The sequence below is a fragment of the Danio rerio genome, chromosome 21, assembly GCF_049306965.1.
Source record: "Danio rerio strain Tuebingen ecotype United States chromosome 21, GRCz12tu, whole genome shotgun sequence".
Taxonomy (NCBI): Eukaryota; Metazoa; Chordata; class Actinopteri; order Cypriniformes; family Danionidae; genus Danio; species Danio rerio.
In genome coordinates, this window is record NC_133196.1 from 16,339,976 (window position 1) to 16,366,220 (window position 26,245).

The window sequence follows — 26,245 nt, forward strand, 5'->3', positions numbered from 1 at the left end:
AATACAAAAACAGTTATATTAGCAAAATATAAAGAAGTGAGTGTGCTCACAGTTTACAGGAAACAGTTTAAATTATATTAAAATAAGATTTACGATGTAATAATATTTATTAAATACAAGAAAAATGCTAATTTTACAATAAGGATTTAGTTCATTTATTTACTAACATGAATTAATTATGAACAATACATTTTAAAATAAAACTATGATTTATGACTATGATTTATGATGTTTTTAAAATACTAATTATTGCATGTTAACATTAGTTAATGCACTGTTAACATGAACTAACAAGGAACAGTTTTATTTTCAATACGTTACATTACACTAACTTATATCAATAAACATTGCAATAATGCATAGTTCATTGTTTGTTCATGTTAGTAAATGCATTTCTTATTCCATGGTCTGTTGAAATTCTCGATTCTGATTGGCTGGAGGGTGTGCATTATTTTCGTTTAAATGCACAGGTAGTTCTAGTTTTGTTAACAGTTGGAAGTAAAGGCACTTCTCCCAGACGTTTACCATAGTAACTCACATGTGCTGCTTAGGAAAATGATGAGGACTCTTAACGGCGGCCAGGAAATCCACAAAATTAGAGAAATACTCATCAATTATGCCACAGAATCAAGTTTTAAAAGATTTTCAAGGAAGAATGTAATTATTTTAAAGTCAAATCGGCAGTTTATGTATAAGGATAGCCATCTTTAAAAATTTCGACTCTGAGCTCCAGGCGGTCAGCAGCAGCTTTATATTCAAAAAGACCTGAGACTGTAATCGCTGCCAAAGGTGTATCAACAAAGTATTGAGCAAAGGCTGTGAATCCTTATGTACATGTGATTTTTCAGGTTTTTAATAAATTTGCAACAAATAAAAAAAATAATCACATTGTCTTTATGCGGTATTGTGTGTAGAATTCTGAGAAAATAAATCAATTTAATCCATTTTGGAATAAAGCTGTAACATAAAAAATGTGGAAAAAGAGAAGAGCTATACTTTCTGAATGCAATGTAAACGTTGACTTTTTATTTTGTTTCTTTGTTTTTTAACCTATAAGTACAGTACAATGTTAATGTTCAAACCTTTTATAATGTTTAAAGTGGCTGGCAATAATAAATATTCTTAATAATAGGAACTAATCTGCCTCGTCATTAAAGTGGTACAAAGTCTTTCTGAGGTGGTTCTTGATGAAAAAAGTTTGAGAACCACTCAACTAGTACATCTGTCCTCCAACTTCAGCATCTCTGTTAACACTGCGTTTACAGACTCATTCACTCATTTTCTTTTCGGCTTTGTTCGACTTATCCTGCACATGTTTTACGCGTCAGATGCCCTTCCAGCTTCAACCAATCCCTTGGAAATATCCATACATACTCAATCACACATATACACTACAAACAATTTAGCTTACCTATTCACCTGTACCACATGTCTTAGGACTTGTGGGGGAAACTGGAACACCCGGAGGAAATCCACGCGAACAAGGGGAGAACATGCAAACTCCACACAGAAACGCCAACTGACCCAGCCCGGGCTCGAACCAGCAACCTTCTTGCTGTGAGGCCTTTGTGCTACCAACTGCGCCACTGTACTGCCCACGTTTGTAATATAGAATGATTGGAATGGATTCTGTGTGCAAGTCCAGTAAAGAGTCTGGTAGAAATAAAACATATAAAGGAGAAACTGTCTGGCTCCTGATTTCTAGCCAGCTGATTGGTGCATCTCTAAAAAAAAAAAAAAAAGCCTCGTTGCTCAGTCTCAAAGGGTGGACGGAAAGCCAAAAATAACACTATAAATTAGCTTGCTTTTGGCCAAAGTAAAAATCTTGGGTCTGCTACAACAGCCCGCGCTGAATAATATCCACTGATGACGAGTCAGGAATAATTGATGACCATATGGGAGGTCCAGGTGCAGGTGGTCATTAGATGGACGGCTAATGAAGCGAAAACATGCAAACGGCCGTGTTTCGGTGAAGGGTCAGTTGGACACACACAAAGAGGTGAAGTGGTGCTGAGAGACGGAGCAAGGGAGGACGACGCTCAGCTGTGGGTATAAGCGAGACGGTGTAAGTGGGTGCTGAAAGGCTGGTGATTTTTTTTTAAGTAGGGCTTTTCCCTCCCTTTTTCTTTGCATTCAATCCTTCATATTACATCTGCACCTGCCAAAAGGCCTAAGCAAACAGCTGCTCGTCTGACGGGGGGTTTAATTGGGGCAGACTCTACGGCTGTCCACGAGCATATGGCCTGCAGCCACAAGAGGGCCAAACAAGGATGCAAAGGGTCGTTTGAACCAATCCCATCAGGGTTCACTCACTGTGCAGGTTGGGATAATGCTAATTATCAGCACTGTGGGTAGTGTAGCTCTCTGCAAACATGTGCACCTTTGGTATATAAGGAGGAGTGCATTGGAGGTGGTCGAGTCAGGTTAGGGCCCATGAGTGAAGAGTGAGGAACTGTGATAGGAAGCGGCATCTGTTGCTTTCAGACTGGTTATTGGGCTCCGGGTGCTGTTTTGGAATACTGCACACAAAATGTCTCTATTACTTGACAGGCGTTATTGGAAAAATAAAAGTGTCAGGAGAAATCACACCTGCCTGTGTGACAGTCCTAGACAGCAGCTCTTCTTTTTAGCCTGTCAGACTCTTGGCCAATCAGAGACAATCTCTGCCTGTCAATCATTTTACAATGATTCGGAATCCCTAAAGATTGATAAAATTGATATACTTTTGCTTGTGGAATTGTGCTGTATAATATTAAATATAGAAAGACAGTATCTTTTTGTCTTAATACAAAAAAAATCTATATATATATATTTATATTAAGTATCCTTAACTAATATGTACAGTTGAAATCAGAGTTATTAACCCCCCTAAATTATTACCCCCCAACCCCCTGTTTATTTTCCCCCCAATTTCTGTTTAACAGAGAGAAGTTTTTTTTTCAACACATTTCTACACATAATAGTTTAAATAACTTATTTCTAATAACTGATTTCTTTTATCTTTGCTATTAAGACAGTTCATAATATTTTACTAGATATTTTCAAGACAATTCTATACGGCTTAAAGTGACATTTAAAGGCTTAACTTGGTTAATTAGGTTAACTAGGCAGAACAGGGTAGTAAGGCAAGTTATTGTAAAATAATAGTTGTATAAAATGATAATTTTGACCTTAAAATTATTAAAAAATTAAAAACTGCTTTTATTCTAGCCGAAATAAAACAAATAAGACATTTTCCAGAAGAAAAAATATTATCAAACAAACGGTGAAAATTTCCTTGCTCTGTTAAACATTCATTCATTCATTTTCTTCTCAGCTTAGCCCCTTTATTAATCCAGGGTCGCCACAGCGGAATGAACCACCAACTTATCCAGCTAGTTTTTACGCAGCGGATGCCCTTCCAGCCACAACCCATCAATGGGGAAACTCTGTTAAACAACATTTGGAAAATATTTAAAAAGAAAAGAAAAACCAAAGGGCGGCTAATAATTCTGATTTCAGCTGTACTTACATTGAAAGTGATCAATTGTTACAATGTACTTATTGTGTAAATACATGTTTTACATTGTATTTATACCTGTAATATTTTCTGTAATTGCATTTATAATTACACTGCTTATGATGCCTTACACTACAACCAACCATCAAACCACTAAAGCTTTCCTAATCCTGATCTATATCCCAACTGAACATTGCTGGAAGTGTTATACAATACAATATAAAGACATTAAGTACACTGTATTTATATTTTGAAGTACAAAAGTAGTTAAGTACACAATATGAAGTGGAACCAAAGATTCAAATGATAAAATTTTAATAAAAAAAACTGGGAAGACATGTCATCTGTATTTTACTGAATAAACCAAAATTGATACATAACTACCATATTGACATTTTTTTTAGGATGACATTGTTTCAGACATGTTTACATTCAACTCAATGCCATTTGAAGAAATCAATATTTGCACTTGTGGAGCTGCGCATCTTTGGATTGGCTTTCAGTAGTGAGATTTACATTACACTGAACTGAATTAAACTGATCTTCAACTCTGAAACTGGACTGAAGCAGTTTCAGTTTTACTTGAACTTCTATGTTAAGCTGCTTTGACACAATCTAGATTGAAAAAATGATATAAAATTACAGATTAATTGAATTTAATTGAATTTGGTGGAAAATCCCTAATTTTCAATCATAACAAGCAAATGATGGCTAAAAATTCAGCTGTGCCATAACAAAATGTTTTGATGACATTTTTTCATGATTTATTTAAAATTTGAAAGTCTTTTTTTTTTAATAGTCCTAATATTTACAAATGTATTGTTCTCTTTTTGTACAAATAAATGCAGCCTTGCATACAGCATACATATATATATATATATATATATATATATATATATATATATATATATATATATATATATATATATATATATATATATATATATATATATATATATTTTTTTTTTTTTTTACATTTTATTTTTATTATTTTTTTTTTTATGTTGGTGTATATTAGGGATTGAAAGACTCCCAGATTTGCTTGATGCATTTGTAAAATATGAACAATGTAATACATCAGATTAAAAACTCTGTCAGATACAGGTTGGCATTTAAATCACGATGCATCATGCCTAACATATTTGCATCTGTAAAAATTATTCATGCACAACACTACTGTTTAAAATGACCAATAATTCATTCATCATTTTCCTTTGGTTTAGTCACTTATTTATCAGGGGTCACGACATACACTCTTGTATTTACACACACTTATACACTATGGCCAATTTAGCTTACTTAATTCACCTGTAGCGCATGTCTTTGCACTGTGGGGGAAACCAGAGCACCCAAAGGAAACCCATTCCAACACAGGGAGAACATGCAAACTCTACACAGAAACACCAACTGACCCAGCCAGGACTCGAACCAGCAACCTTCTTGCTGTGAGGCAACATTGCTAGCCACTTAGTCACCGTACTGCACATGAACAATAATCTGACCAATATTTTATATGTAGATTGTTTTCTCCAGTCTAAACCGTTTCTCAAGCATGTTCTGTCATCACCTCTATTGCGTGAACATGACGTATCACAACACTGCGAAGACCCGAGTCCATCAATTAATTGATCCACCACAGCAAATAGCAAAAATAATTGTGGTATTTAATGTATTTAAGATATTTAGATTTTCTTCAGATCCTCGTTTTTCTTCAACCCTTTGCTTTTTTAATGTATTTAAGAGCAGTTTTAGATCATAATGTTCAAGTGTTCTGCTATTGGTATAGCAAATTACAACAGGCAAGCCTGTCATAAAACCAAATAGAGAATCTGCTTGGCTATAAAAGTAGGCTATTCAATAGAATCAAGTGTTATATCCCAGCTTTCCTATTAGTCAGGATCTGAGCTTAACCTGACAGTTAGCGATAAAAAAGTGATCATATTTATATCCATTGGAATGTTCTGCATCTAATTGCATAATGTTTTAATAGACTCTAAATCATATTGTACTGCATTATGCTAAGATTGAATTAGATCGTATCAGTAGCTGAATATTTTATGTATTGTATTGCTAGATACATCAAGATGCGTATCACATTGGCCTCAGTTCTGAGATGCACACCCCCTCGTATATATACACATTAGAGACCACTGACTTTTATAAAACAAACAAACCAAAAAAATGCAGAGAACAAATTATAAAAGCAAGAAACTCTGACTCAATCATTCATCCATTCTCTTGCCGTCTTACCTGGTGCTCTGAATGTCCAGGCTTCATCATCATCAAAGTGTGTGTCTCCAGCAGTGAATCTCTCTCCAGGAAAGAAGGCATGTGCCACTGTGCCGCCGGGCCCATCAAAGGGGTATCCGTCATTATGGTCTGCTTTGGTGAAGTCAATCTGAATGTCGGCCTCATTCCCCGCCACCTCATGAAAGTTGAGAGGCGCGATGTCACTCCATACTTTCAGGGCATAATACATGAGAGCCCGCACAGTGTCTCGTCCCAGCGAAGTCGACTCCTTCGGAAACGTCCTCACCCTGTGTGAGAACAGAAACATGGCTTGAAATAGACATCAATCCCTTTGTAAGATCGGCGACAGTGCTAGAAGCTACATTCGGCACCACTTTGAAAACATAAATAGGACAAGGCATGCGGCAGGCTGTCAAAAGCTGTCTCTTTCTAACTCTAGGGCAGTGTTGGGTAAGTTACTTCAAAAAAGTAATAAATAACAAACTAATAATAAAAATTGTATTGAAATTACTTTCCTAATTAGTTTGTCTCTAAAGTAACTAAAGCCCTAATAATTCTAGATGAGACACTCAAAAATTACTTTTGCTGCTTGTTCAATCTACTTATTTAGAATGAATTGGATTAACAGGGTGTCCACAGGGTCTTAAAAAGTCTTTAAGAACAAAATGTCTTTTAAAAGTTCTCATCTTAAATTCACTGAATTATGAATATTGTATTGTATTGTAGTTTTTTAATCGTTTTAAACAGGTCTTATTTTTCCTTCCAACACACATCCGATCACCAACAATCTTAAAAAAACTTTTAGCAAAATTACGATTAGTTTTATTTATTGTTTATTATATACATTATAATTCTTTACATAAAATTGCATTTTTTGCATGTGTACAACTGGGTCTGCTTGATTTGATACTTTGTTTAAAATATGTGATAAAAAATTAGTAATTAGAATTTGTTTCTTCATGGGGCAAGTCTTTTTTTTCATTTGCAGGGCCATTAAGTAAATCCTTTGCATTTAATCATATATGAGTCTGAAATTTCATTCCTGATGGTCTTAAAAAACCTTAAATTTGACTTTGTGAAACCTGCAGAAACCCTGCATAAGTTTTGTTGGGGACAACTTAATTGTTTTATGTTTTTTATGTTTTTATATCTACTCAAATTTGTAAAAATGATTAAGTTAACATGAAAAAACATGAAGGAATTGTGTGGAACTCAAAAGCCTTTTCTACTGCATGAACATGACTCCCATGCCACACTGTAAGATGTCAGTTTTTATAATCTCAGACTCTATGAGTCCAGACGTGTCAAACAAGAACATGCAAGAATACTTCTTGACATTATCTACCTGTGACATTCATGTTCTAGGCAAACAGACTGTTTCTCAAAATGTTTACTCTTGCGTTCTTGTGGTCTCGTGTAACCTCATAAATCAACCACCAAAGTTCAGTTGCAAAACTATAGGAACTTAAATTTGCATAGATAAATGCCAAACTGCACTGACAAGCATATAGACGATATTGAACTCTTAATTTTTAAAAGGCAACAAACAGGACATTTTAGTTTTAAAACTATATGTATATTAAATATTCATCAAAGGCAGCAAAGCTCCAAAAATACACATTTATTAAATTAAAAAGGCTGACGCAAACTATATGTATTAAAATGCAAACTATTCAAATTACTGCAAAAAAACATTTTTCTAACTTCGATTTTTTCTCATGTTTTTAGCCCAAATATGTAAAAATTCTTAAATCAAGAAAAATTTTCTTATTGTTTAAAAGAATAATATGCCAGAATTGAGGTTTTCCTCAAACCAAGCTAAATAAACTTGTTTTTTGATTGTTTTCTGAAGGAAAACCTCACTGAATTTTGCTTAATTTTTTTTTTCTTGTTCAGAAAATGCTTCATGATTTAAGGATTTTTAAAATATTTGGACTAGAAACAAGACAAAAAAAAAAAAAAAAAAAAAATCAACAAATTATTATTGATATCTTACATGGTCATGAATTTTTTTCTTAAGCATATGCAATTGTCTTGATAAATGTTCTTTAGTTGAAAAATAGAAATACTTAAAAAAAATAAATTATATATGTCTATATAACCCCATAAAAATGTTTAAATAACTTTTTGAAAGTGCCCCTTTTAAGCTTTGATCCCAATTGTGCCATTTTTAAGACTGTAGCTTTGTATTCAAATGAGATCTCAAAAAAGGTAGAGCTGCAAATGCCTGTGTGTTAGCATAGTGGCAGATTCAAAAACAAGACTAATGTTCTATCCTTAAGAGGGAGAGATCGGCAATACTGGGCAGGGTTTCCCCCTTTGATGACATGTACAAAGGGAGAATGTCAATCAACGTGTTTCTGCAGACTGTTTTTATGAAGAATGATTATAAAAAAATAAATTGTATACATTTTTACTACTAAGCTGGTTATATTCACAGAATCTTGCTACACAACTGTTTATCCCCCTTAAAAAAGTGATTTTTGCATAATAGGTCACCTTTAAATGACCTAAAAATAAACAGTAAACCCTTGTTTTTTTTCCAATAGAAAAGTAATTTAAATACAGTAAATAGTTAATTTGTAACTGTTTGAACCCAATGCTGCTCTAAATATTTAGGATGCACAACCGTTAAACATATTTTTCAGTTTCACTTAAGGTAATTTGGAAACAAGCAACGGTTATTCGGAGGTCCACTACTCTACACGATCAAGCTAATCACTTCCTCCAAGGGCGATTTGAGCTCTCTTATCCAAGTACAGAGACAGATCGATGAGAAATTAATTTCTGAGTGCTGGCTTTGGTAAGTGCCCACTAAAAAGTGTGCCCTCTGTACAGAACACACACAAGCGTTCGATTACATTTGCACAACATTGACTCTCTCAGTAGAGTTATTAGGTCATTTGTGCTGCTGTGGGTGGTGTTCTGCATTTACACTGGTTACTGAATGAAGGTCAGTATGTAGATTCAATCAAGTTGCACTGTGGTGGTTTTGTTGATAACGCTGGGCTTACAGTGGATTTGTTGGTCCGTGCCAAGGTCAGCGCTGGCCAATGCTGCATTTACAATGAGCCGAGTGACCTAACAATCTCTATGCAATGTGCTACACAGTTTATACATTAATTCATCTCACCCCGTTGCTCTCCTGCTTGACTTCTGGCATATACTCTCTCCAGTAAACAGCCTTTTAACACAGAGAAGAATATAAATCTACAGGCTGAGAGGGAGTTCAGCTGAAATCTGAGCTCTTGTGTGACTCTTCACTGGTTACAAGTATACAATATCAATACTGAGAAAGAAAGTACAGGATGGTCACCAAAATAATTTGGTCTGGATCAAGTCACAAAGGAGTCAGGAGGAAGTCAAAAATAGGTGTTCTAATTTTCTGATCATTTTTGTGTGAAAAATGATCAGAAAAGACAAAAGTATATAAGTGTATGCATCTATCTCTCTGTAAATATTACTTCTTAGAAGTGATTCTAAAATAAACAAAACACATAATTACAAATGATGGCAACGTTACAAATGACAATTTTATTTATAGAATTATTTTCGTCATATACAATTGAAGTCAGAATTATGAGCCCCCTTCAATCTTTTTCTTCTTTTTTAATTATTTTTCAAATGATGTTTAACAGAGCAAGGACATTTTCAAAGTATGTCTGATAATATTTTTCCTTCTGAAGAAAGTCTTCTTTGTTTTATTTCGGCTAGAATAAAAGCAGTTTTGTATTTTTTATGAACCATTTTAGGGACAAAAGTTTTAGCCCCGTTAAGCTATATTTTTCTCGATAATCTACAGAACAAACCATCATTATACAATAACTTGCCTAATTCCCCTAACCTGCCTACTTAACTTAATTAACCTAGTTAAGCCTTTAAATGTCAATTTAAAGGGTCACGAAACACCAAAACACATTGCTTGAGCTGTTGACAGACGTATGTGTCCCACACTGCTAAAAACACTATTAGGTCACCTATATTTCACTAAAAAGTGTAAATTGGTTGTTTTTGCGTTATTTTAAGCAAATTCTTACTTTCGGTTTGAAACGAATTTTTGAAGCTGCATCACGGTCATGACATAATAGCGTGTATTCCAGCGTGCAGACTGGACGTCTGAGCCAGAGTGTGTCTTATTACGTCTTACAGCCTGCTGCATTAATGCATGAGTAAAGCTTGGTTCAAACCAATCAGCGCGCTCTATTGTGCAACTTCATTAATATTCATTACTGTCACAGTGTTTAGACGACAAAGAAGCCACGTTATGTTGGCAAAACAAGCGTGAAGTGTTGCTTTTATAGTTTGCTGCCGTTAAGTTTTGTTTTCATTTTCTCTCTGTGAGAGCGCAGCTGGCGTCATGTGTGGATTACAGTGTACGCGATCCGGATTCGCTTGTAGTCTCCTTTTAATAAAGACGCGGCTCTAGTTGCTGTGGATTGTCCTGCCTCTATAGATTTGGTAAGTAAGCGACCAGTGCTCTTTGTTTATTCAGTTCGTATTTTATTCGTATCGAAAAAAAACTATTGCACCGAGTGTAAACAAGTTAGCACTACAACCAAACTATAACCTCGTTTAGGATTTTGTGACCTGAATAACACACGCGGCTTTCTGACGCTACCTGCCGTGTGCATCTAAGTTTCCTGGAAATGCTGAGTTTTTTTTTCTCTCATTCGCCGTGCGGTATCAAACATTGCATGAAAATACACGCTAAGAACAGTTCCTCAAATCAAATATCTCGTTTCTCGCTAGGGGCATGAATGAATTCCCTGAATGAAAGAGCCAAACTGCAGTTAAAGTCCACCATTTCATAATTTGGCAAATAATTCGACAACTGATGTCCATGTAAACACAGTCACATTGTCCGCTGTGGGTGTGTGTTTTGACTCTGAAATTCAGCGCGCCCAAATAGACACTCCCACACCAAGCCTCTTTTCTTCCTTCGACACTCCCCCCTAAACAAAGCTGGACACGCCCACTTTTCTGACTTTTTCCAAAGTAGAGGTGTGAAAACACCCTGCTGAAACGAGGGGGTTTCATGGCCCTTTAAGCTGTATGGAAGTATCTTGAAAAATATCTAGTAAAATATTATTTACAGTCATCATGGTAAAGATAAAATAAATCGGTTATTAGAAATGAGGTTTTAAAATTATTATGTTCAGAAATGTGTTGAAAAAATCTTCTCTCGGTTAAACAGAAATTGGGGAAAAAATAAACAAGCAGTCTAATAATTTAGGGGGGCTAATAATTCTGACTTCAACTGTATATATATATATATATATATATATATATATATATATATATATATATATATATATATATATATATATATATATATATATATAAATAATAACACTAAGCTAACAGCAAAAATAATGGAGTGGATATGGTAAATTATCATTGGACCAGTTTGGTTAAAAGCGATGATCTTGCCTGCCACCTTCATCAGGTTACTCAACCTGTTCTTATTTGACACACTCAGATTACCGTACCAATCTACGATGCAGAAAGGTAAAACAGAGTCAATAAATTGTTTATAAAACAGTGTCATCATAGAGGTACAAACCTGAATTGATCTAAGTTTCCTCAGAAAAAAATGGACTTTTTATAGACAGCCTGGGTGTTAATAATGTTATATGCTGAGGAAAATCCATTGTCTTTAATCAAGTCCACAGTTAACGTAGGTCTATACCAGTACGTTTTAGAACACTTCATGCTTCCACAAGCTTTTTGGAGATGATCATTTTATTTTTTCAGCAGGATTTGAGACCTGCACACAGAGCTACCAGAAAGCCAAAGCTACCAGTAGCTGGTTTAAGGAGCATGGTATCCCTGTTCTTAATTGGCCAGGAAACTCACATGACCCTACAAATCTACAAATATTTATTATATGAACATTTATTTTCACACTAAAATGTTTATTTATTTACATTTTTTTTTTACAAGTAAAATTGTTTTAGGACAGTGTAGGAAATAGCAGACTTGTTTGGGTTCCATGCAGTTTTCCCCCCAATTAGTCTGTTGACGCAGTTCTTTGATTTTCTTATGCAATCCATTCTTTATCATTGAAATGTCCTCGTGGAAACAGGCTTACATGGAATAAGTTCAGTCTACTCAAAGCACAATGACCTAATATGAGGTCACATGAAAATTTCGGAAGCTGAGTTCAGGAGTATGACTTTCAAGTTCAATTTCCCATCCATTTACGCCATAATGTGCCCTTGGCGGGGTTTCAATAGACGGCCGACATGAATTGGAGAATAATCAAGGCTGTTTTTTTTTTTTCTTTCTCCATGTTATCTGGTTATTATACAGGCACAAGCAGTCGCAAGCTAACCTGAAAGCCTGACAAAGTGCCTCTGGGAAGATTGGCCATCCCAGCAGCATGTAAACGCTCAAATGTTGAAGTTTAATTTTCAGTCACATTCCCACTTCTTTGTCTCCATGTGATACAAGACTGATCAGACAGACAAGAGGGTAAGGGATGAAAAGAGAGAAAATGGCAAATAGAAATCAGGGGGAACAAGTTCAAAAGAACTCATTTCCTCTATTCTGGCGTAATGCTCACAGCGGGCCTGACCTCTGTAGATCAGTGGTCCAGACAGGACATTTACTGTATGCTGTTAATCACACATCAAATCAATCCTCCACTCTCACATCCAGGAGCTGAACGTGACACACAGCCAGACAAGCTTTTCACAGGAATGAATCATCAAATTAGTCTCTGTCAAATCCTGAATCAGACATTTCATTTATCCATTGCAAATCTGTATATCCACCTTGGAGGATTCGTAATTGTATTTTTTAAAGTAGTACATTACCGTTACAAAATTTGGGATGAAAAATGATTTTTTAAAGAAGAAGCTCCTTACGACAGCATTTTAAAAATGGTATACAGTGCATGTGGAAAGTATTCATAGTGCTTCATTTTTTCAAAATTTTTTATGTTACAGCCTTATTCCAAAATGGAATAAATTCATCCTCAAAATTCTACACACAATACCCCATAATTACAATGTGAAAAAGATTTTTGTAAAAAAAAAAAAAAAACCCTGAAAAATCACATTTACGTAAGTATTCACAGCCTTTGCTCAATACTTTGTTGATGCACCTTTGGCAGCAATTACAGCCTCAGGTCTTTTTAAATATGATGCCACAAGCTTGGCTGGAATTTTTGCCCATTCTTCTTTGGTGTACCTCTCAAGCTCTATCAGGTTGGATGGGAAGCGACGGTGTACAGCCATTTTCAGATCTCTCCAGAGATGTTCAATAGGATTTAGGTCTGGGCTCTGACTGGGCCACTTAAAGACATTCACCGAGTTGTTGTAAAGCCACTCCATTGATGTTTTGGCGGTGTGCTTTGGGTCATTATTCAGCTGGAAGATGAACCATCGCCCCAGCCTGAGGTCAAGAGCACTCTGAAGCAGGTTTTCATTCAGGATGTACATTGCTGCATTCATCTTTCCTTCTATCCTGACTAGTCTTCCAGTTTCTGCTGCCGAAAAACATCCCCACAGCATGATACTGCCACCACCTAGCTTTACTGTAGGGATGGTATTAGCCTGGTGATGAGCGGTGACTGGTCTTCTCCAAACGTAACGCCTGGTATTAACTCCAAAGAGTTCAATTTTAGTCTCATCAGACCAGAGAACTTAGTTTCTTATGGTCTGAGAGTACTTCAGATGCCTTTTGGCAAAATCCAGGAGGGGAGTGGTTTCCTCTACCACTCTAACATACAGGCCTGATTGGTGGATGGCTTCACAGATGGTTGTCCTTCTGTGAGGTTCTCCTTTCTTCACAGAAGAACGCTGGAGCTCAGAGTGACCATCGGGTTATTGATCCACTCCCTGACTAAGGCCCTTCTCCCCCAATCACTCAGCTTAGATGGCCAGCCAGCTCTAGGAATAGTCCTGTTGGTTCCAAACATCTTCTGCTTATGAATGATGGAGGCTACTGTGCTCAATGGAACTTTCAGAGCAGCAGAAATTTTTCAGTAACTTTCCCCAGATTTGTGTCTCAAGACAATCCTGTCTCGGAGGTCTACAGACAATTCCTTTGTCTTCATGCTTGGTTTGTGCTCTGACATGCACTGTCAACCCTGAGACCTTATATAGACAGGTGTATGTCTTTTCAAATTTTCAAATCTATTGCTTTTAATAGAAAATAAACTTTTAAGGTCGGTAAACGTAGCGAGTAATGCTAGCTACTCATAGTAATGTAGCTGAGTTATTTACAAGCAATAACTCAGTTAAGCAAATTATTTTGTATCAACAAAGCTTTGCAACTTTCATGTGAGAAAATAATATTCCTGATCATTCTGACAGACCTCAACACAGTAACTATACACAACAAAATAATCAGCCAAAGGGGTAAGCAAAATAATCTTGTTGTTCCTTATGATCTAAGATTATTTTGCTTACCCCATTGGCTTGTTTTAAGGAAAATCTGCCTTAATTTTGGCATATTATTTCTTAAAACAAGACACTTTGTATTGCACATCTAGAAAATGCTTCTTGATTTAAATTTTTTTCAGATATTGGACCAGAAACATGACAAAAAATCTAAGAAAAATCTTAATTTTTGCATATTATTTCTAAAAACAAGACAATATTTTTTGCTTGTCAAAAAAATCCTTTTGATTTAAGAGTTTTTAGAGATTTGGACTAGAAACAAAACAAATTATTTAAGTAAGAAAAAGCATTTTTTTTTGCAGTGTAGCGATCATGTGTGTAGGACATTTGAGTGACACTGAAATAAGGCACTGATCTCTAGTTGTCGTCATTAATTCTGAAACATTTTCACACTGCTGAGCCTGACATTGTGTTCCTGCTGCTGCAGCCTTTGTGTGTATTGAGAAAACTCTATCTGTCTTTGGTATCGGTGTGTTGTCACAAGTACGGCCAGATACCAGTTTCAGTATCGGTGCATCCCTAATCTTCTTTTTTCAGAATCCCATATTTACCAAAGAGCCTGGGTTAGTATAAGTTCAGTATGTCTTTGGATCGATCCCCCCAGCCTATTGAGTGATACGGCTTTTAGTTACAGTCTCCAATCAAACAGTCACAAGCCACGAAGAGGGATGAAAAGAAATCCAACCCTGACGGATTATCGTCATTATCGTCATTTGGACATGGCTGGGATTATCTGGCTAAACGACATCCTAATGATTTACATCCTCCGCCCTCATTGTGTGCCAGAATCTGGGCGAGCGCACAGATGCCCAATGATAGCTTCAACTATACCTCACACAACAGCTCCTACGCTCTCTCGTTGGGTATCGCCCGGAGCGTGTTGAGCTATTGTGAGAGATGTACCCATTTTCAGCCAGCGTGGAAAGGATTAGGAGCGTCGAGGGGTTTGATAGACAGAAATGTGATGGGAGTAATGGAGGGTGGTGAGGAGAAAGATGCTTATCATAAAGCCATTTCACTCGGCTCCCTGCTAATCAGCTTGGGAAATCAACCCCAAAGACACACAATGCGAGTCTGGGGGAAAAACACATTGTCTTCAAAGCAATCAGTCCTAATCTATTTGGCTAATTAATGAGGGTGTTAACGAGCAGGCAGTGGCCCTTAGAGTATGGTGTGGGTCTAATGTGGAGTGATGGAGGCCTGATGCAGGATCATCTCCATTGTGACTGTGTGTTCTGAACAGGAATATGTATACAGCTGAACCTCTGAACCTGTGTTCTTACTGGCTGATCAATCATTTATTCATCAGCGTCCACTGAGAGGCCATCCAACTGCCTTCACCAGTAAGCTGAATGAAAAATAGAAACAGAGTAATACTTTGTGATAAGAAACTTTTTTTGGATATATATAAAACAGAAAGTTCAAACCTTTTTTTCTCACCCTCATTTAAGCTTACTTCTGTGGAAGGAAAATGAGATGTTCTAACGAATATTAAACTCTTACAAGATTAAATTGGCTACAAATCATGAAGTTCCTTTCAGAAACAGAACAGAACTGAGTCCCTGCAAACCATGTAAGCAGATCACAGTCAGCGACATGAAAGATTCTGATTGATTCTGCTTGTTTGTCTTCGATTTATTTGTTTGTCAATAGGCAAGATGAATGTGTGCAACTAATTTTCATCTTTATTTTTGGAAGAACAATTTTTTTTTACTTTCCCAAAGTTTTTTTTTATAAGTCTTAATTAGTTTTGTTTAAAAATTATTTATTCTATAATATTAAACAAACAAATAAATACAAACATTCTTAAAACAAGAAAAATGTATTTAAATGAAGTTTGCATTAGCAATATTTTCTTTATATATATAGCAATATCTCATGAGTAGTGATATGCTATTATCCCACCAGTGACAATATATAGCCACATCACACGTCAACAATGTCCTCATATTTCACCTCCTTTTTGTAATACCTGTGTCATACCCATGTCATTATACAGATCTGTGTCCTGACATGTCACAAAAACACGTACACACACACACACACACTTTACGAGGACATTCCACAGATTTAATGATTTTTATACTGTACATATACCTATGACTTATAACTCTATATGGTCCTGGAGGGCCGGTCTCCTGCATTTTTTAGTACCGACCCCAATTAAACAAACCTGAAACAGCCAATCAAGCTCTTTCTAGGTGTATTAGAAACTTCCAGACAGGTTTGTTGAAATAAGTTGAAGCTGAACTGGGTAGGACACCGGCCCTCCACAACTGTGTTTGAACACCCCTGCTCTACCACAATCTTATCCTTAAACCCAAACCTCACACTGAACAATCTACACTTTTACATTTTTAAAATACTTAAATGTATCTAATGTATGAATCATTTTCCTAAAGGGGACCACAAAAATTTCATCACAAGTTTAAAGTTTACTGGTATTGCTATACTTTGTGACATTTGATCCTCAAAAAGTAAGAAATACAAGGTAAACAGCAAAGATTTATGTAAATTAATATTTAAGAATGCTTCCCTATATTCACAGTTAAAAATATTCTCTTGGTTTTGCACTAAAGCTATTGTTTCCCTGAAGAATCTTGATGCGTATGAAAAAAGACCAACGCCTGTCAGCTGGTGCTGATCAAAGCCTAATACTGTTGGTACATTTCTCTGTGTTATCGATTCTACCCATGCCTAAACCCATTTAAAAAGATCTCTCCTCACACAAACGGCTATGACGCTGCAGTGCAATAATCACTCAGAATCCATCATTGTTTTTCTCTCTTCCTATCTGTCTGTCTCCTTCCATACACCGCTTTTCAATTGCCTTGGTCAGGCTTTTTATCACAGCTCCTAAAACAAGCCATTACAGGCTTTATTACAGCCTCTCAGCTGGTGAAACTCTGTCACTACAACTGAACCAGAGGTGCAAAGCTTCTGATGTGCACTTTGTCACAACTGATAGAGTTCTCACTGCTCGGTTATAGGGGTCATTTCACGTCAGCCGAAACGGCCAAATCTGCCCACATTCATCAAGACAGAGAACGAAAGGTTCAGGCAGGAATTAAGGTCAAACTAATATAATCCAAAAGCTGAGGGAGAGGAAGGTGAGGATGCATAGATCAAACAGCAAAATGATCAAATACATTCAAATCAATCTGACTTAAAAAAAAGAAAAACAAATTATATTATATATATATATATATTTTTACATTTATTATTTCCATACAAAGTGTGAACTCACACTCTCAAAACATATCTTTGCTGCTTGTTCAAACTGCGTCTTTAAAATGAGCTGAAACAACACAATTCTTGAGTTTATTTTGCAATTGTTGTTGTCAAATGTTTTATGTTAAATCCACACACATTTGTAAACTTTAATGAGTTAACTTAATTCCTTAATGTTGCCACAACATGAATTGATGTGTGAAACCCAACAGTTTTTTACAGTGCAACTTAGAATCTGTTTAATTGTTTAAGTAAAAATACTGTGTCTATATCATGCGTATTAAAGAATACAATTTTTTTAAAAATCTATAATTATCAAATAGTACTTGTTGCATGTGGGGAAACAATGATAGCACTTTTCCATACAAATAAATGACTTGCACATCAAATATTGCATATTTCAACAGAACCAATCTGATCCTATTACCAAAAAATCAACAAAAATACCATAATTAGGTTTTAATCAATGTAGAAATGTTATAATTCTGTGTTAAACTAAACATCGCCACTCAAAAATAAAATGCTGTTTGTTCAAACTACTTACTTAAAATTAGTTGATACAACACACAATTCTTCATTTTTTTAACTCATTTAAAAACTCAATTCAACATAAATGAATTGTGTGGAACTCTTCCTTTTTTTACAATGTGTACTAAATATAGAATGCTTCATTCTAAAGGAAAACAACAATTTGTTATATTAATTCTATACAACAGTAAATAAGTTAATATTGTGCTATAATTTAAAACACACATTATTGTAATTTTTTGTCAAATTAACAGCAACAATATTAAGCAACAGTAATATGTCTGAGCCACATTTGAATCAATCAAATAAATAAACGACTTGATTCAGTCGACTCATTAAAACATTTACCACCATCTTGTAGCAATTTTATTATTATTTTTTTAAAAGTAAAATTTTTATTAAAAAACATGATAAATATGGCAGTTGTACTTGAAGTGATTGTGTGCAATACATTTTAAGTTAAATCAAATAAATAGTTTTTTTTAAATCAACTTTTTTTTGGTTTTAATATTTTTAACTTTTTATGAAGGACAATTAAATTAGCAGTCAATTGGATCAAATAATTAATTTAATTAAACTTTCAAATGAATTGACACCCCTAAGATACTTCAAATCTAAGCATTTAGTGAAAAAAACATTGAGTAGCGTGTAGTGATTTAGCATGTAGATATCAAATGTTTGGGAGTACAACCGTACACGATAATTTAACCAAATCGTTTTGATGACAAACTTTGGCACATTTCAAGAGTTCAAATTTAGCTGATGATTGATAAGTAAGAGCGAGTTTGGCATGCTGTCCCAAGAGAAAGCCCTAAGCTTAAAAAATCCTCGAATTCGGAGCACCCTCCCATTTCATCGGGTCATAGGGGAGTCTGGGCTAAGTTAGATCTTGAGAGCTCCCCCTATTTAGTTAAGAAAAAGTAGGGATGGATGGGGAGATTCTTCAAGATGATGATGGCTAAGGTAAGGAAATCTGGCTATTTATACATATTTGAATTCAACTGGTTGGTGTATCATGTGATTCCTAATGCAGGACTCACCGTGGTTATACATAAGCATGTGATCCTCCCGAAACTAGTTTATATATAAACCTCACTTCAAATTGATTAAATCGGCATTTGAGATGTTGTGAATTGAGACCAGTCTGCTGCTCAGGTCTGTTTCCAATCATATCTATTGAGGCAAAGTTTTTTTTTTTTTTGTGCAACAAAAAATATATACAGTATGATAAATGTGTTTACTTGCATGTACTTTTTATATATGTTTATGACCCTGACTACAGAACCATCCAAAACAGTCAATTTTTTTTTCAAATCAAGATTTATATCTCAGATTTATCATCTGAAAGCTGCATAAATAAGCTTTCCATTGATCTATAGTTTGCTAGGAGAGGATAATATTTGGCAGAAATACAAGTATTTAAGAATAAAAAGTAAACAAAAATGAGGTATTGACATTAAAGCTGTGCAAATTAAGTTATTAGCAATGCATATCAATAACCAGAAATTGACTTTCAAAATATTTAAAGTACAATAAAACATCTTCATGAAACAAGCTTAATGTTCAAATAATCTTAATGTGTGAAACAATAATTTAGACCCATACATTGGCCTCGTTGTTGTTGCCAACACAATATCCATTTGAAAATGGATGGAAACATTCATTCATTTTCTTGTCGGCTTGGTCCCTTTATTAATCTGGGGTCGCCACAGCAGAATGAACCGCCAACTTATCCAGCAAGTTTTTACGCAGCGGATGCCCTTCCAGCCGCAACCCATCTCTGGGAATCATCCACACACACACACACACACACACTCATACACCACGGACAATTTAGCCTACCCAATTCACCTGTACCGCATGTCTTTACTGTGGGGGAAACCGGAGCACCCGAAGGAAACCCACGCGAAGGCAGGGAGAGCATGCAAACTCCACACAGAAATGCCAAGTGAGCCAGGTTCGAACCAGCAACCCAGCGACCTTCTTGCTGTGAGGCGACAGCACTACCAACTGCACCACTGCCTCGCCCGGATGGTAACATATCTATATATTTTCTAAAATTCTCCTTCATAGACCACAACAAAATCGTAAAATCACTTAGAGGTGCTCAGAACTGCAATATTTACAAATGCCAATGGGTCAAAAATGAGATGATAAATGTTAAGCTAAATGTTACGACAGATTTCTATCTCCATCTGCATCTTTGAGTGTGTGATATTTCAAGCACTGTGAGTCATTCATATCGCATACAATTATCTTCAAAGGCCAGGATGATAGTGTTGTGTAATATATCACACTTTCATGCTACTAAAATATGAAAATGTGCCATTTCTATTGTTTAGCTAAACTGTATATTGCTATTTAAAGATGAACAAATAATTGCTTGATTTTGTTTCAGTAAAGTGCAGATGTGCTCATTCTTTGTAAGTCTTAAAGCAATTGCCTCTGGCTAAACTGTCGAATGACCCCGCTGAGTCAGATAGCCAAATGTTTATTAAGCCGCATGTCTGTGAGGTCAGATGTCTTGTACAATTTACTCCAGACCATCTGGATGTATGAGATGTTTACAACTCATCTGAATGTGAACTAGTTTCTCAAGATTTCCCTTATGTTGTTCCAAATTAGTATAGTTTTTTTCTTCCAGCAGCTCAAAAGAAGATGCATTTGGTGATCAAAATGTTTCTCTTCTCTATTAACTTTACTGCTTTTTCCTCATAGTATGGATTTAAATGGGGACTACACTACCTGACAAAAGTCTTGTGGCCGATCCCAGTTGTAAGATCAACAAATAATAACTTGACCTCTAGTTCATCATTTGGAAAAGTGGCAGAAGGTAGATCCTTTCAGATGAATCATTTGTTGATCTGCATTCATAATCACAATTACTGCGGAAGACCTTTTGAAATCTGCATGGACCCAAGATTTTCACATAAATCTGTCAAGTTTGATGAAGGAAAAATCATGGTTTGGGGTTACATTCAGTATGGGGAAGTGTGAAAGATCTGCAGAGTGAATGCCAACATTAGCAGCCTGAGGTATCAAGACATTTGTGCGGCCCATTATATTATAAACCAAAGGAGAGGGCATTTTTTTTCAGCAGGAGAGCACTCATACTTCACATCAAAGTTCCTGAAAGCAAAGAAGGTCAAGGTGCTCCAGGATTGGCCAGCCCAGTAACCACATATGAACTTTAATGAGCATGTCTAGGATTACATGAGGAAGGAGGCATTGAAGATGAATTGAATGAATCCTGAACTCTGGGAGTCCTGCAAGAACGCTTCCTTTGCCATTCCAGATGACTTTATTAATAAGTTATTTGAGTCATTGCAGAGATGTATGAATGCAGTCCTCAAAGCTCATGGGAGTCATACACAATATTAATTCTTACTGCAGCATGACTTTATATTCTATACAGTACATTATTTCTGTTAAGTGACAAGACTTTTGTCTAAACAAAATCAGACCTCACCAGGAGCAGGTTCAGAATTCAAAGGCCCCTGGGCACAATGTCTTGTAGCCCCCCTACCTGGCCGCACCCCTATAGTTTAACAAAAAAAAAAAGATTAATCTAATATTTATTTAAATAAAATGAATCTTTAATGTATTGCCCACATTTCTAAAATAAATGATATACAGTACATATATTTCTAGTCTACAAAGATCTAACTTAATTTTAAAGTATTTAAAGCACACTTAAAAAAATATATATACTAATACAATTATTGAAAATTAATATATTTTAATATACTTGTTCAGGTTCACTGAAGCAGTACTAAAATGTATATTTAAGGGTATTTTTAATGTATAACTTCTTCAAACTTATAAAGCACATGATTTGGATAACACCTCTCCAATCCAGTTCAGTTCTATGAATCTGAGTCTTCCATAATACACTCATTTATTAATGATTCCTACTTGTCTTCCTCGTGATGAAGAGTAGGCAAAATCTGATATGTAATGAGGGGAAAAAGAAGAATGAGTTTATCAGAGGCTGGATTCAAACCGGGATCATGATCGATCGTGTCAAAACATGTTGCCATGTGCTTTACGAGCTACGCCACTCACACTGCCACTTGATGCTCTCTTTAGTTGTGTTGTCTCTGTCAATCAAAGGGTATTGGGCAGAAATCACTTAAACTAGCTCATTCCAACGTCCAACTCCAAAATCGTGTTTTTTTCCCCACCCTCGAGGGACCCCAAGTGCGCACGGGCCCCTGGGCCTGTGCCCATAATCAATCCCCATTGGTTAATCCGGCCATGGACCTCACTGTCCTGATTAAATAATTAAAAATCAAGGCATAATATAAGCTTAATCTAGAGGTCTTTGCCTATCATAAAAGCCACTTCTGATACCAAACAATCAACTAGAAGTCAAGTTATTATTTGTTGTTCCTAAAACTTGGATAGGCAACAAGACTTTTGTCATGTAGTGTAGAAACTCTATATAGACTTTTTAATGTCTTCTAAGAATCTAGAATAAATTAAACATATTTTGTGTGTGTGTTTATGCATTTTGAAGTTACAAGCACTTTGACTTTGCTACTTTCCCAGAAGGAAAACAACTATTCAAGATCATCCCATGAGGCCTGTAAATTCAATTTCATTAATTTTTTATGAAGACATTTAAACGAGGAATGATATATTCAATAAATATATTTTAGCCTCAATAATAAGAATACAATTTAGAAAATTTGTTTTTACAATAATCTGTGTATAACTGTTTTCTATAACTATAAAACTATAATGCAAGCTAAAATCTGAAAATAGTTTCTCAATATTTCTCTTATTTTGTTCCAAATTAGCATCATTTCTTTTCTCCCAGGAGCTTAAAAGATATATTTGGTGATCAAAATGTTTCTCTTCTCTATTAACATCTATACTTTTCCCCCTGTAGTTTGGATGTAAATGGGAACCAGAATATCCACTGTTTAAAATGTCTTTTGGGAATCTAGACCAAACATATATTTTGTGTGTGTGACATATTTACCAGGAAAACAGCTAATCAAGATCATCTCATGAGGCCTGTACAGCAAATGTCATGCAATTTTAATGAGGACATTCAGACGAGGGCTAAAATATCTTCAATAAATAGGAAACTACTTTTATTGAATTAGTTGAAGTCAGAATTATTAACCCCCCTGTTATTAATTATTTTATATTTTACCCAATATCTGTTTACAGTGAGAAGATTTTTTCAACACATTTCTCAACATTCATTCCCTCATTTTCTTTTAGGCTTATATGTTTTAAGCATCAGATGTCTTTCCAGCCACAACCCAACACTGGGAAACACCCATACATTCTCACATTCACACACATACGCTACGGCCAATTTAGTTTATTCAATAAATTAAACGCACGAACAAGTGGACAACATGCAAACTCTACACAGAAATGCCAACTGATCCAGCCGGGGCTCAAACCAGCAACCTTCTTGCTGTGAGGGGATTGTGCTACTACCCACTGCGCCACCGTGATGCCCCATTACTAAATACAATAATTTTAATAATTTCTAATAACTGATTTATTTTATCTTTGCCACGTTGACAGTACAAATATTTTAGTTATATTTAGTTCAGTTTAGTCATTGTATAACAATGGTTTGTTCTAGCTAATTACAAAAAATCTATATATTGGTTAAAGGGGCTAATAGTGTTAACTTTAATTTAAAACCTGCTTTTATTTCAGCCAAAACAAAGCAAAGGAGACTGTCTGCTGAATAATAAATTATTAAATTATCTGAAATACAGTAAAAATGTCCTTCATATTTATAATTCCAATGTTTGGGAAAAACATGAAAGTGAATACTTTTTGGGCTTAAGGGAATTATGAATTACATTCAAGTAGGCCTATTTTAACATAAAAATATAGTATATCTGACAATTTTCTATAAAATCTGAGTTAAGAATTACAGTATCGCAATACTACTTGGTATTGTGTTACTTTAGCTGGTATAGGATTAATTAATGGTATCGTGACAACTGTGCTAAGCACTATATATATATACATACACGCAGTTGGAGTCAGAATTGTTAGCCCCTCTTTGTTTTCTTTTTTAAATATTTCCCAAATTATGTTTAAAAGAGCAAGGAAATGTTCAAAGTATGTCTGATAATGTTTTTTTCTTCAGAAAAAAGTCTCATTTGTTTTATTTCGGCTAGAATAAAAGCAGTTTGTAATGTTTTATGAACCATTTTAAGGACAAAATTATTATCCCCTTTAAGCTAAATTTTTTCCTCACAGTCTACAGAACAAACCCTCGTTATACAATAACTTGCCTAATTACCATACCCTGCCTAGTTAGACTAATTAACCTAGTCAAGCTTTTAAATGTCACTTTAAGCTATATAGAAGTGTCTTAAAAATATCTAGTAAAATATTATTTACTGTCATCACGGCAAAGATAAAATAAATCAGTTATTAGAGATGAGTTATTAAAACTATTATGATTAGAAACGTATTGAAACAATATTTTTTCCATTAAACAGAAATTCGGGAAAAAATAAATAGGGGTGCTAATAATTAAGGAGACTAAAAATTCTGACTTCAACTGTATTTGAGCAATATTACACGAGTAGCAATGTGATATGGCTGTATATCAGCACTGATGGGAGGCGTCCGTTGGCACGAGGCCAAAGGCCCGTGACAAAACTGCTGATTTTGCGCACACTTTAAGATTATAAGGCTAAACGTGACATGAAATGCCATCCGTCTACAGAGTAGTGTTACAGTCTACAGTAGTTCTCTATTGCAATCGGGATTTCACAATAATTAACCCCGAAAATAACAACAAAGTCACTACCAGCATGCTGTTGTGTTTGCGATAAGGAAAAATGCTAAACACGTGCAGACTTTGCTTATTTCAATCTGCCAGCACAACACACATTTCTGATATGCGAGCAAATCGGTATAAATATAGCACCACAACATACAAAAGAAAGGGATTGACTTGATTGCAGCGGGTTTTGGGCGGCCGCTTCGATTGGGTACTGTACCAAAGTTTAGTTTACATACTTTACCAAAGAGGGGGGTGGGGGAAATTATGGGAGTTCTTCAGGAAGAAATAAAAATGGGATGGTTGCGGGAGACTGGTCTGAAATACGAGATACTCCCATGAAAAACGGAAGTGTTGGCAGATGTGCTTACCAGTTTAATATTGATATGATCTGCTGTACTTAGAAATCAGACTGTTATATCTTCCAAGCATAAGGGCTTATTATGCGGTTTTGCCGCCATCTTATGGATAGAAAACGTCAACCGACACCGATGAGCCCTCTCAGAAACTGTAAATATTTTAAAATAAGCCTTACTCTTACAAATAAACTGCCTAGTTGCAAGCTAAACAACTACATTCTAGACTAAAAAAGCCTCAAAAGTACATTTTGTTGTCTAACAACAGTAATGTTTGTCAAACTGTAGCGTCTCTCTGTTGCTGGTTGTATGTGGGCAGAGTAATACACAGAGATGAAGGGTGAAGAGACCTTTGTGTGGTGTTACTGGCGAAATATTGCACCGCTATCAGCCAATCAGATTCAAGAACCAGACAGAACTGTTGTATATATATATATATATATATATATATATATATATATATATACACACACACACACACACACACACACACACACACACACACACACACACACACACACACACACACACACACACACACACACACACACACACACACACACACACACACATATATATAAATATATATATACATAAACTTTTAAAAATGTCTTCTGTGAATCAGGACCAAACGTACAGATTATTAGTCCCTCTTCACTCGCTTGAAAGTCTATTTTTGTTTATTAAAGCGACAAGTGCTTTGAATTTGCCACTTTTAAGTAAGGAAAACAGCACTAATCAAGCTATTTTATGAGGTATTTAAATGTCAGGGAATGTCGATGAAGCCATTTAAATGAGGGCTGAAATATCTTCCATAAATGAAGAGGGGAAAAAAGCACCACCTTGATCTGAAATAAATCCTTAAAAAACATGTTTCTCAGCCGTGTGCTTGAGGAAGCGGATTAATTTTTCATGGAAATGTTATATTGATTGTGAGGTAATATATTTCCCGGCACTGGGGAACGTGTGCGGGGACTTAATTCACCAGGTCACGAAACAACTAAACATGTCTAATCATTGATGTTTTACCAATTAAATCCACGCCAGGGGTGTATTTCACAATATGAATAGTAGGAGTGTATGCCTATGTGACTGACAACACACGGAGACTGAGATCACAGTGGGCTTCTGTAATGAGAAACAGAAGAAGAACACGGTATAAAACCCGAGACAAGTGTCTGTAAACAAAAGCCAGTAT

General features: G+C 35.5%; 1 protein-coding gene across 2 annotated transcripts in view; it reads right to left on the reverse strand.

The window, feature by feature from the left end:
- Window positions 1-26,245, reverse strand: part of mmp17a (matrix metallopeptidase 17a) — a 227,214-nt gene that overhangs the window by 43,759 nt on the left and 157,210 nt on the right. For both annotated transcript variants that reach the window (XM_073935110.1, XM_693509.11), the window contains one exon: window positions 5,750-6,036. In XM_073935110.1, coding sequence (XP_073791211.1) covers window positions 5,750-6,036 — 287 coding nt within the window. The remainder of the gene's footprint in view (window positions 1-5,749; window positions 6,037-26,245) is intronic.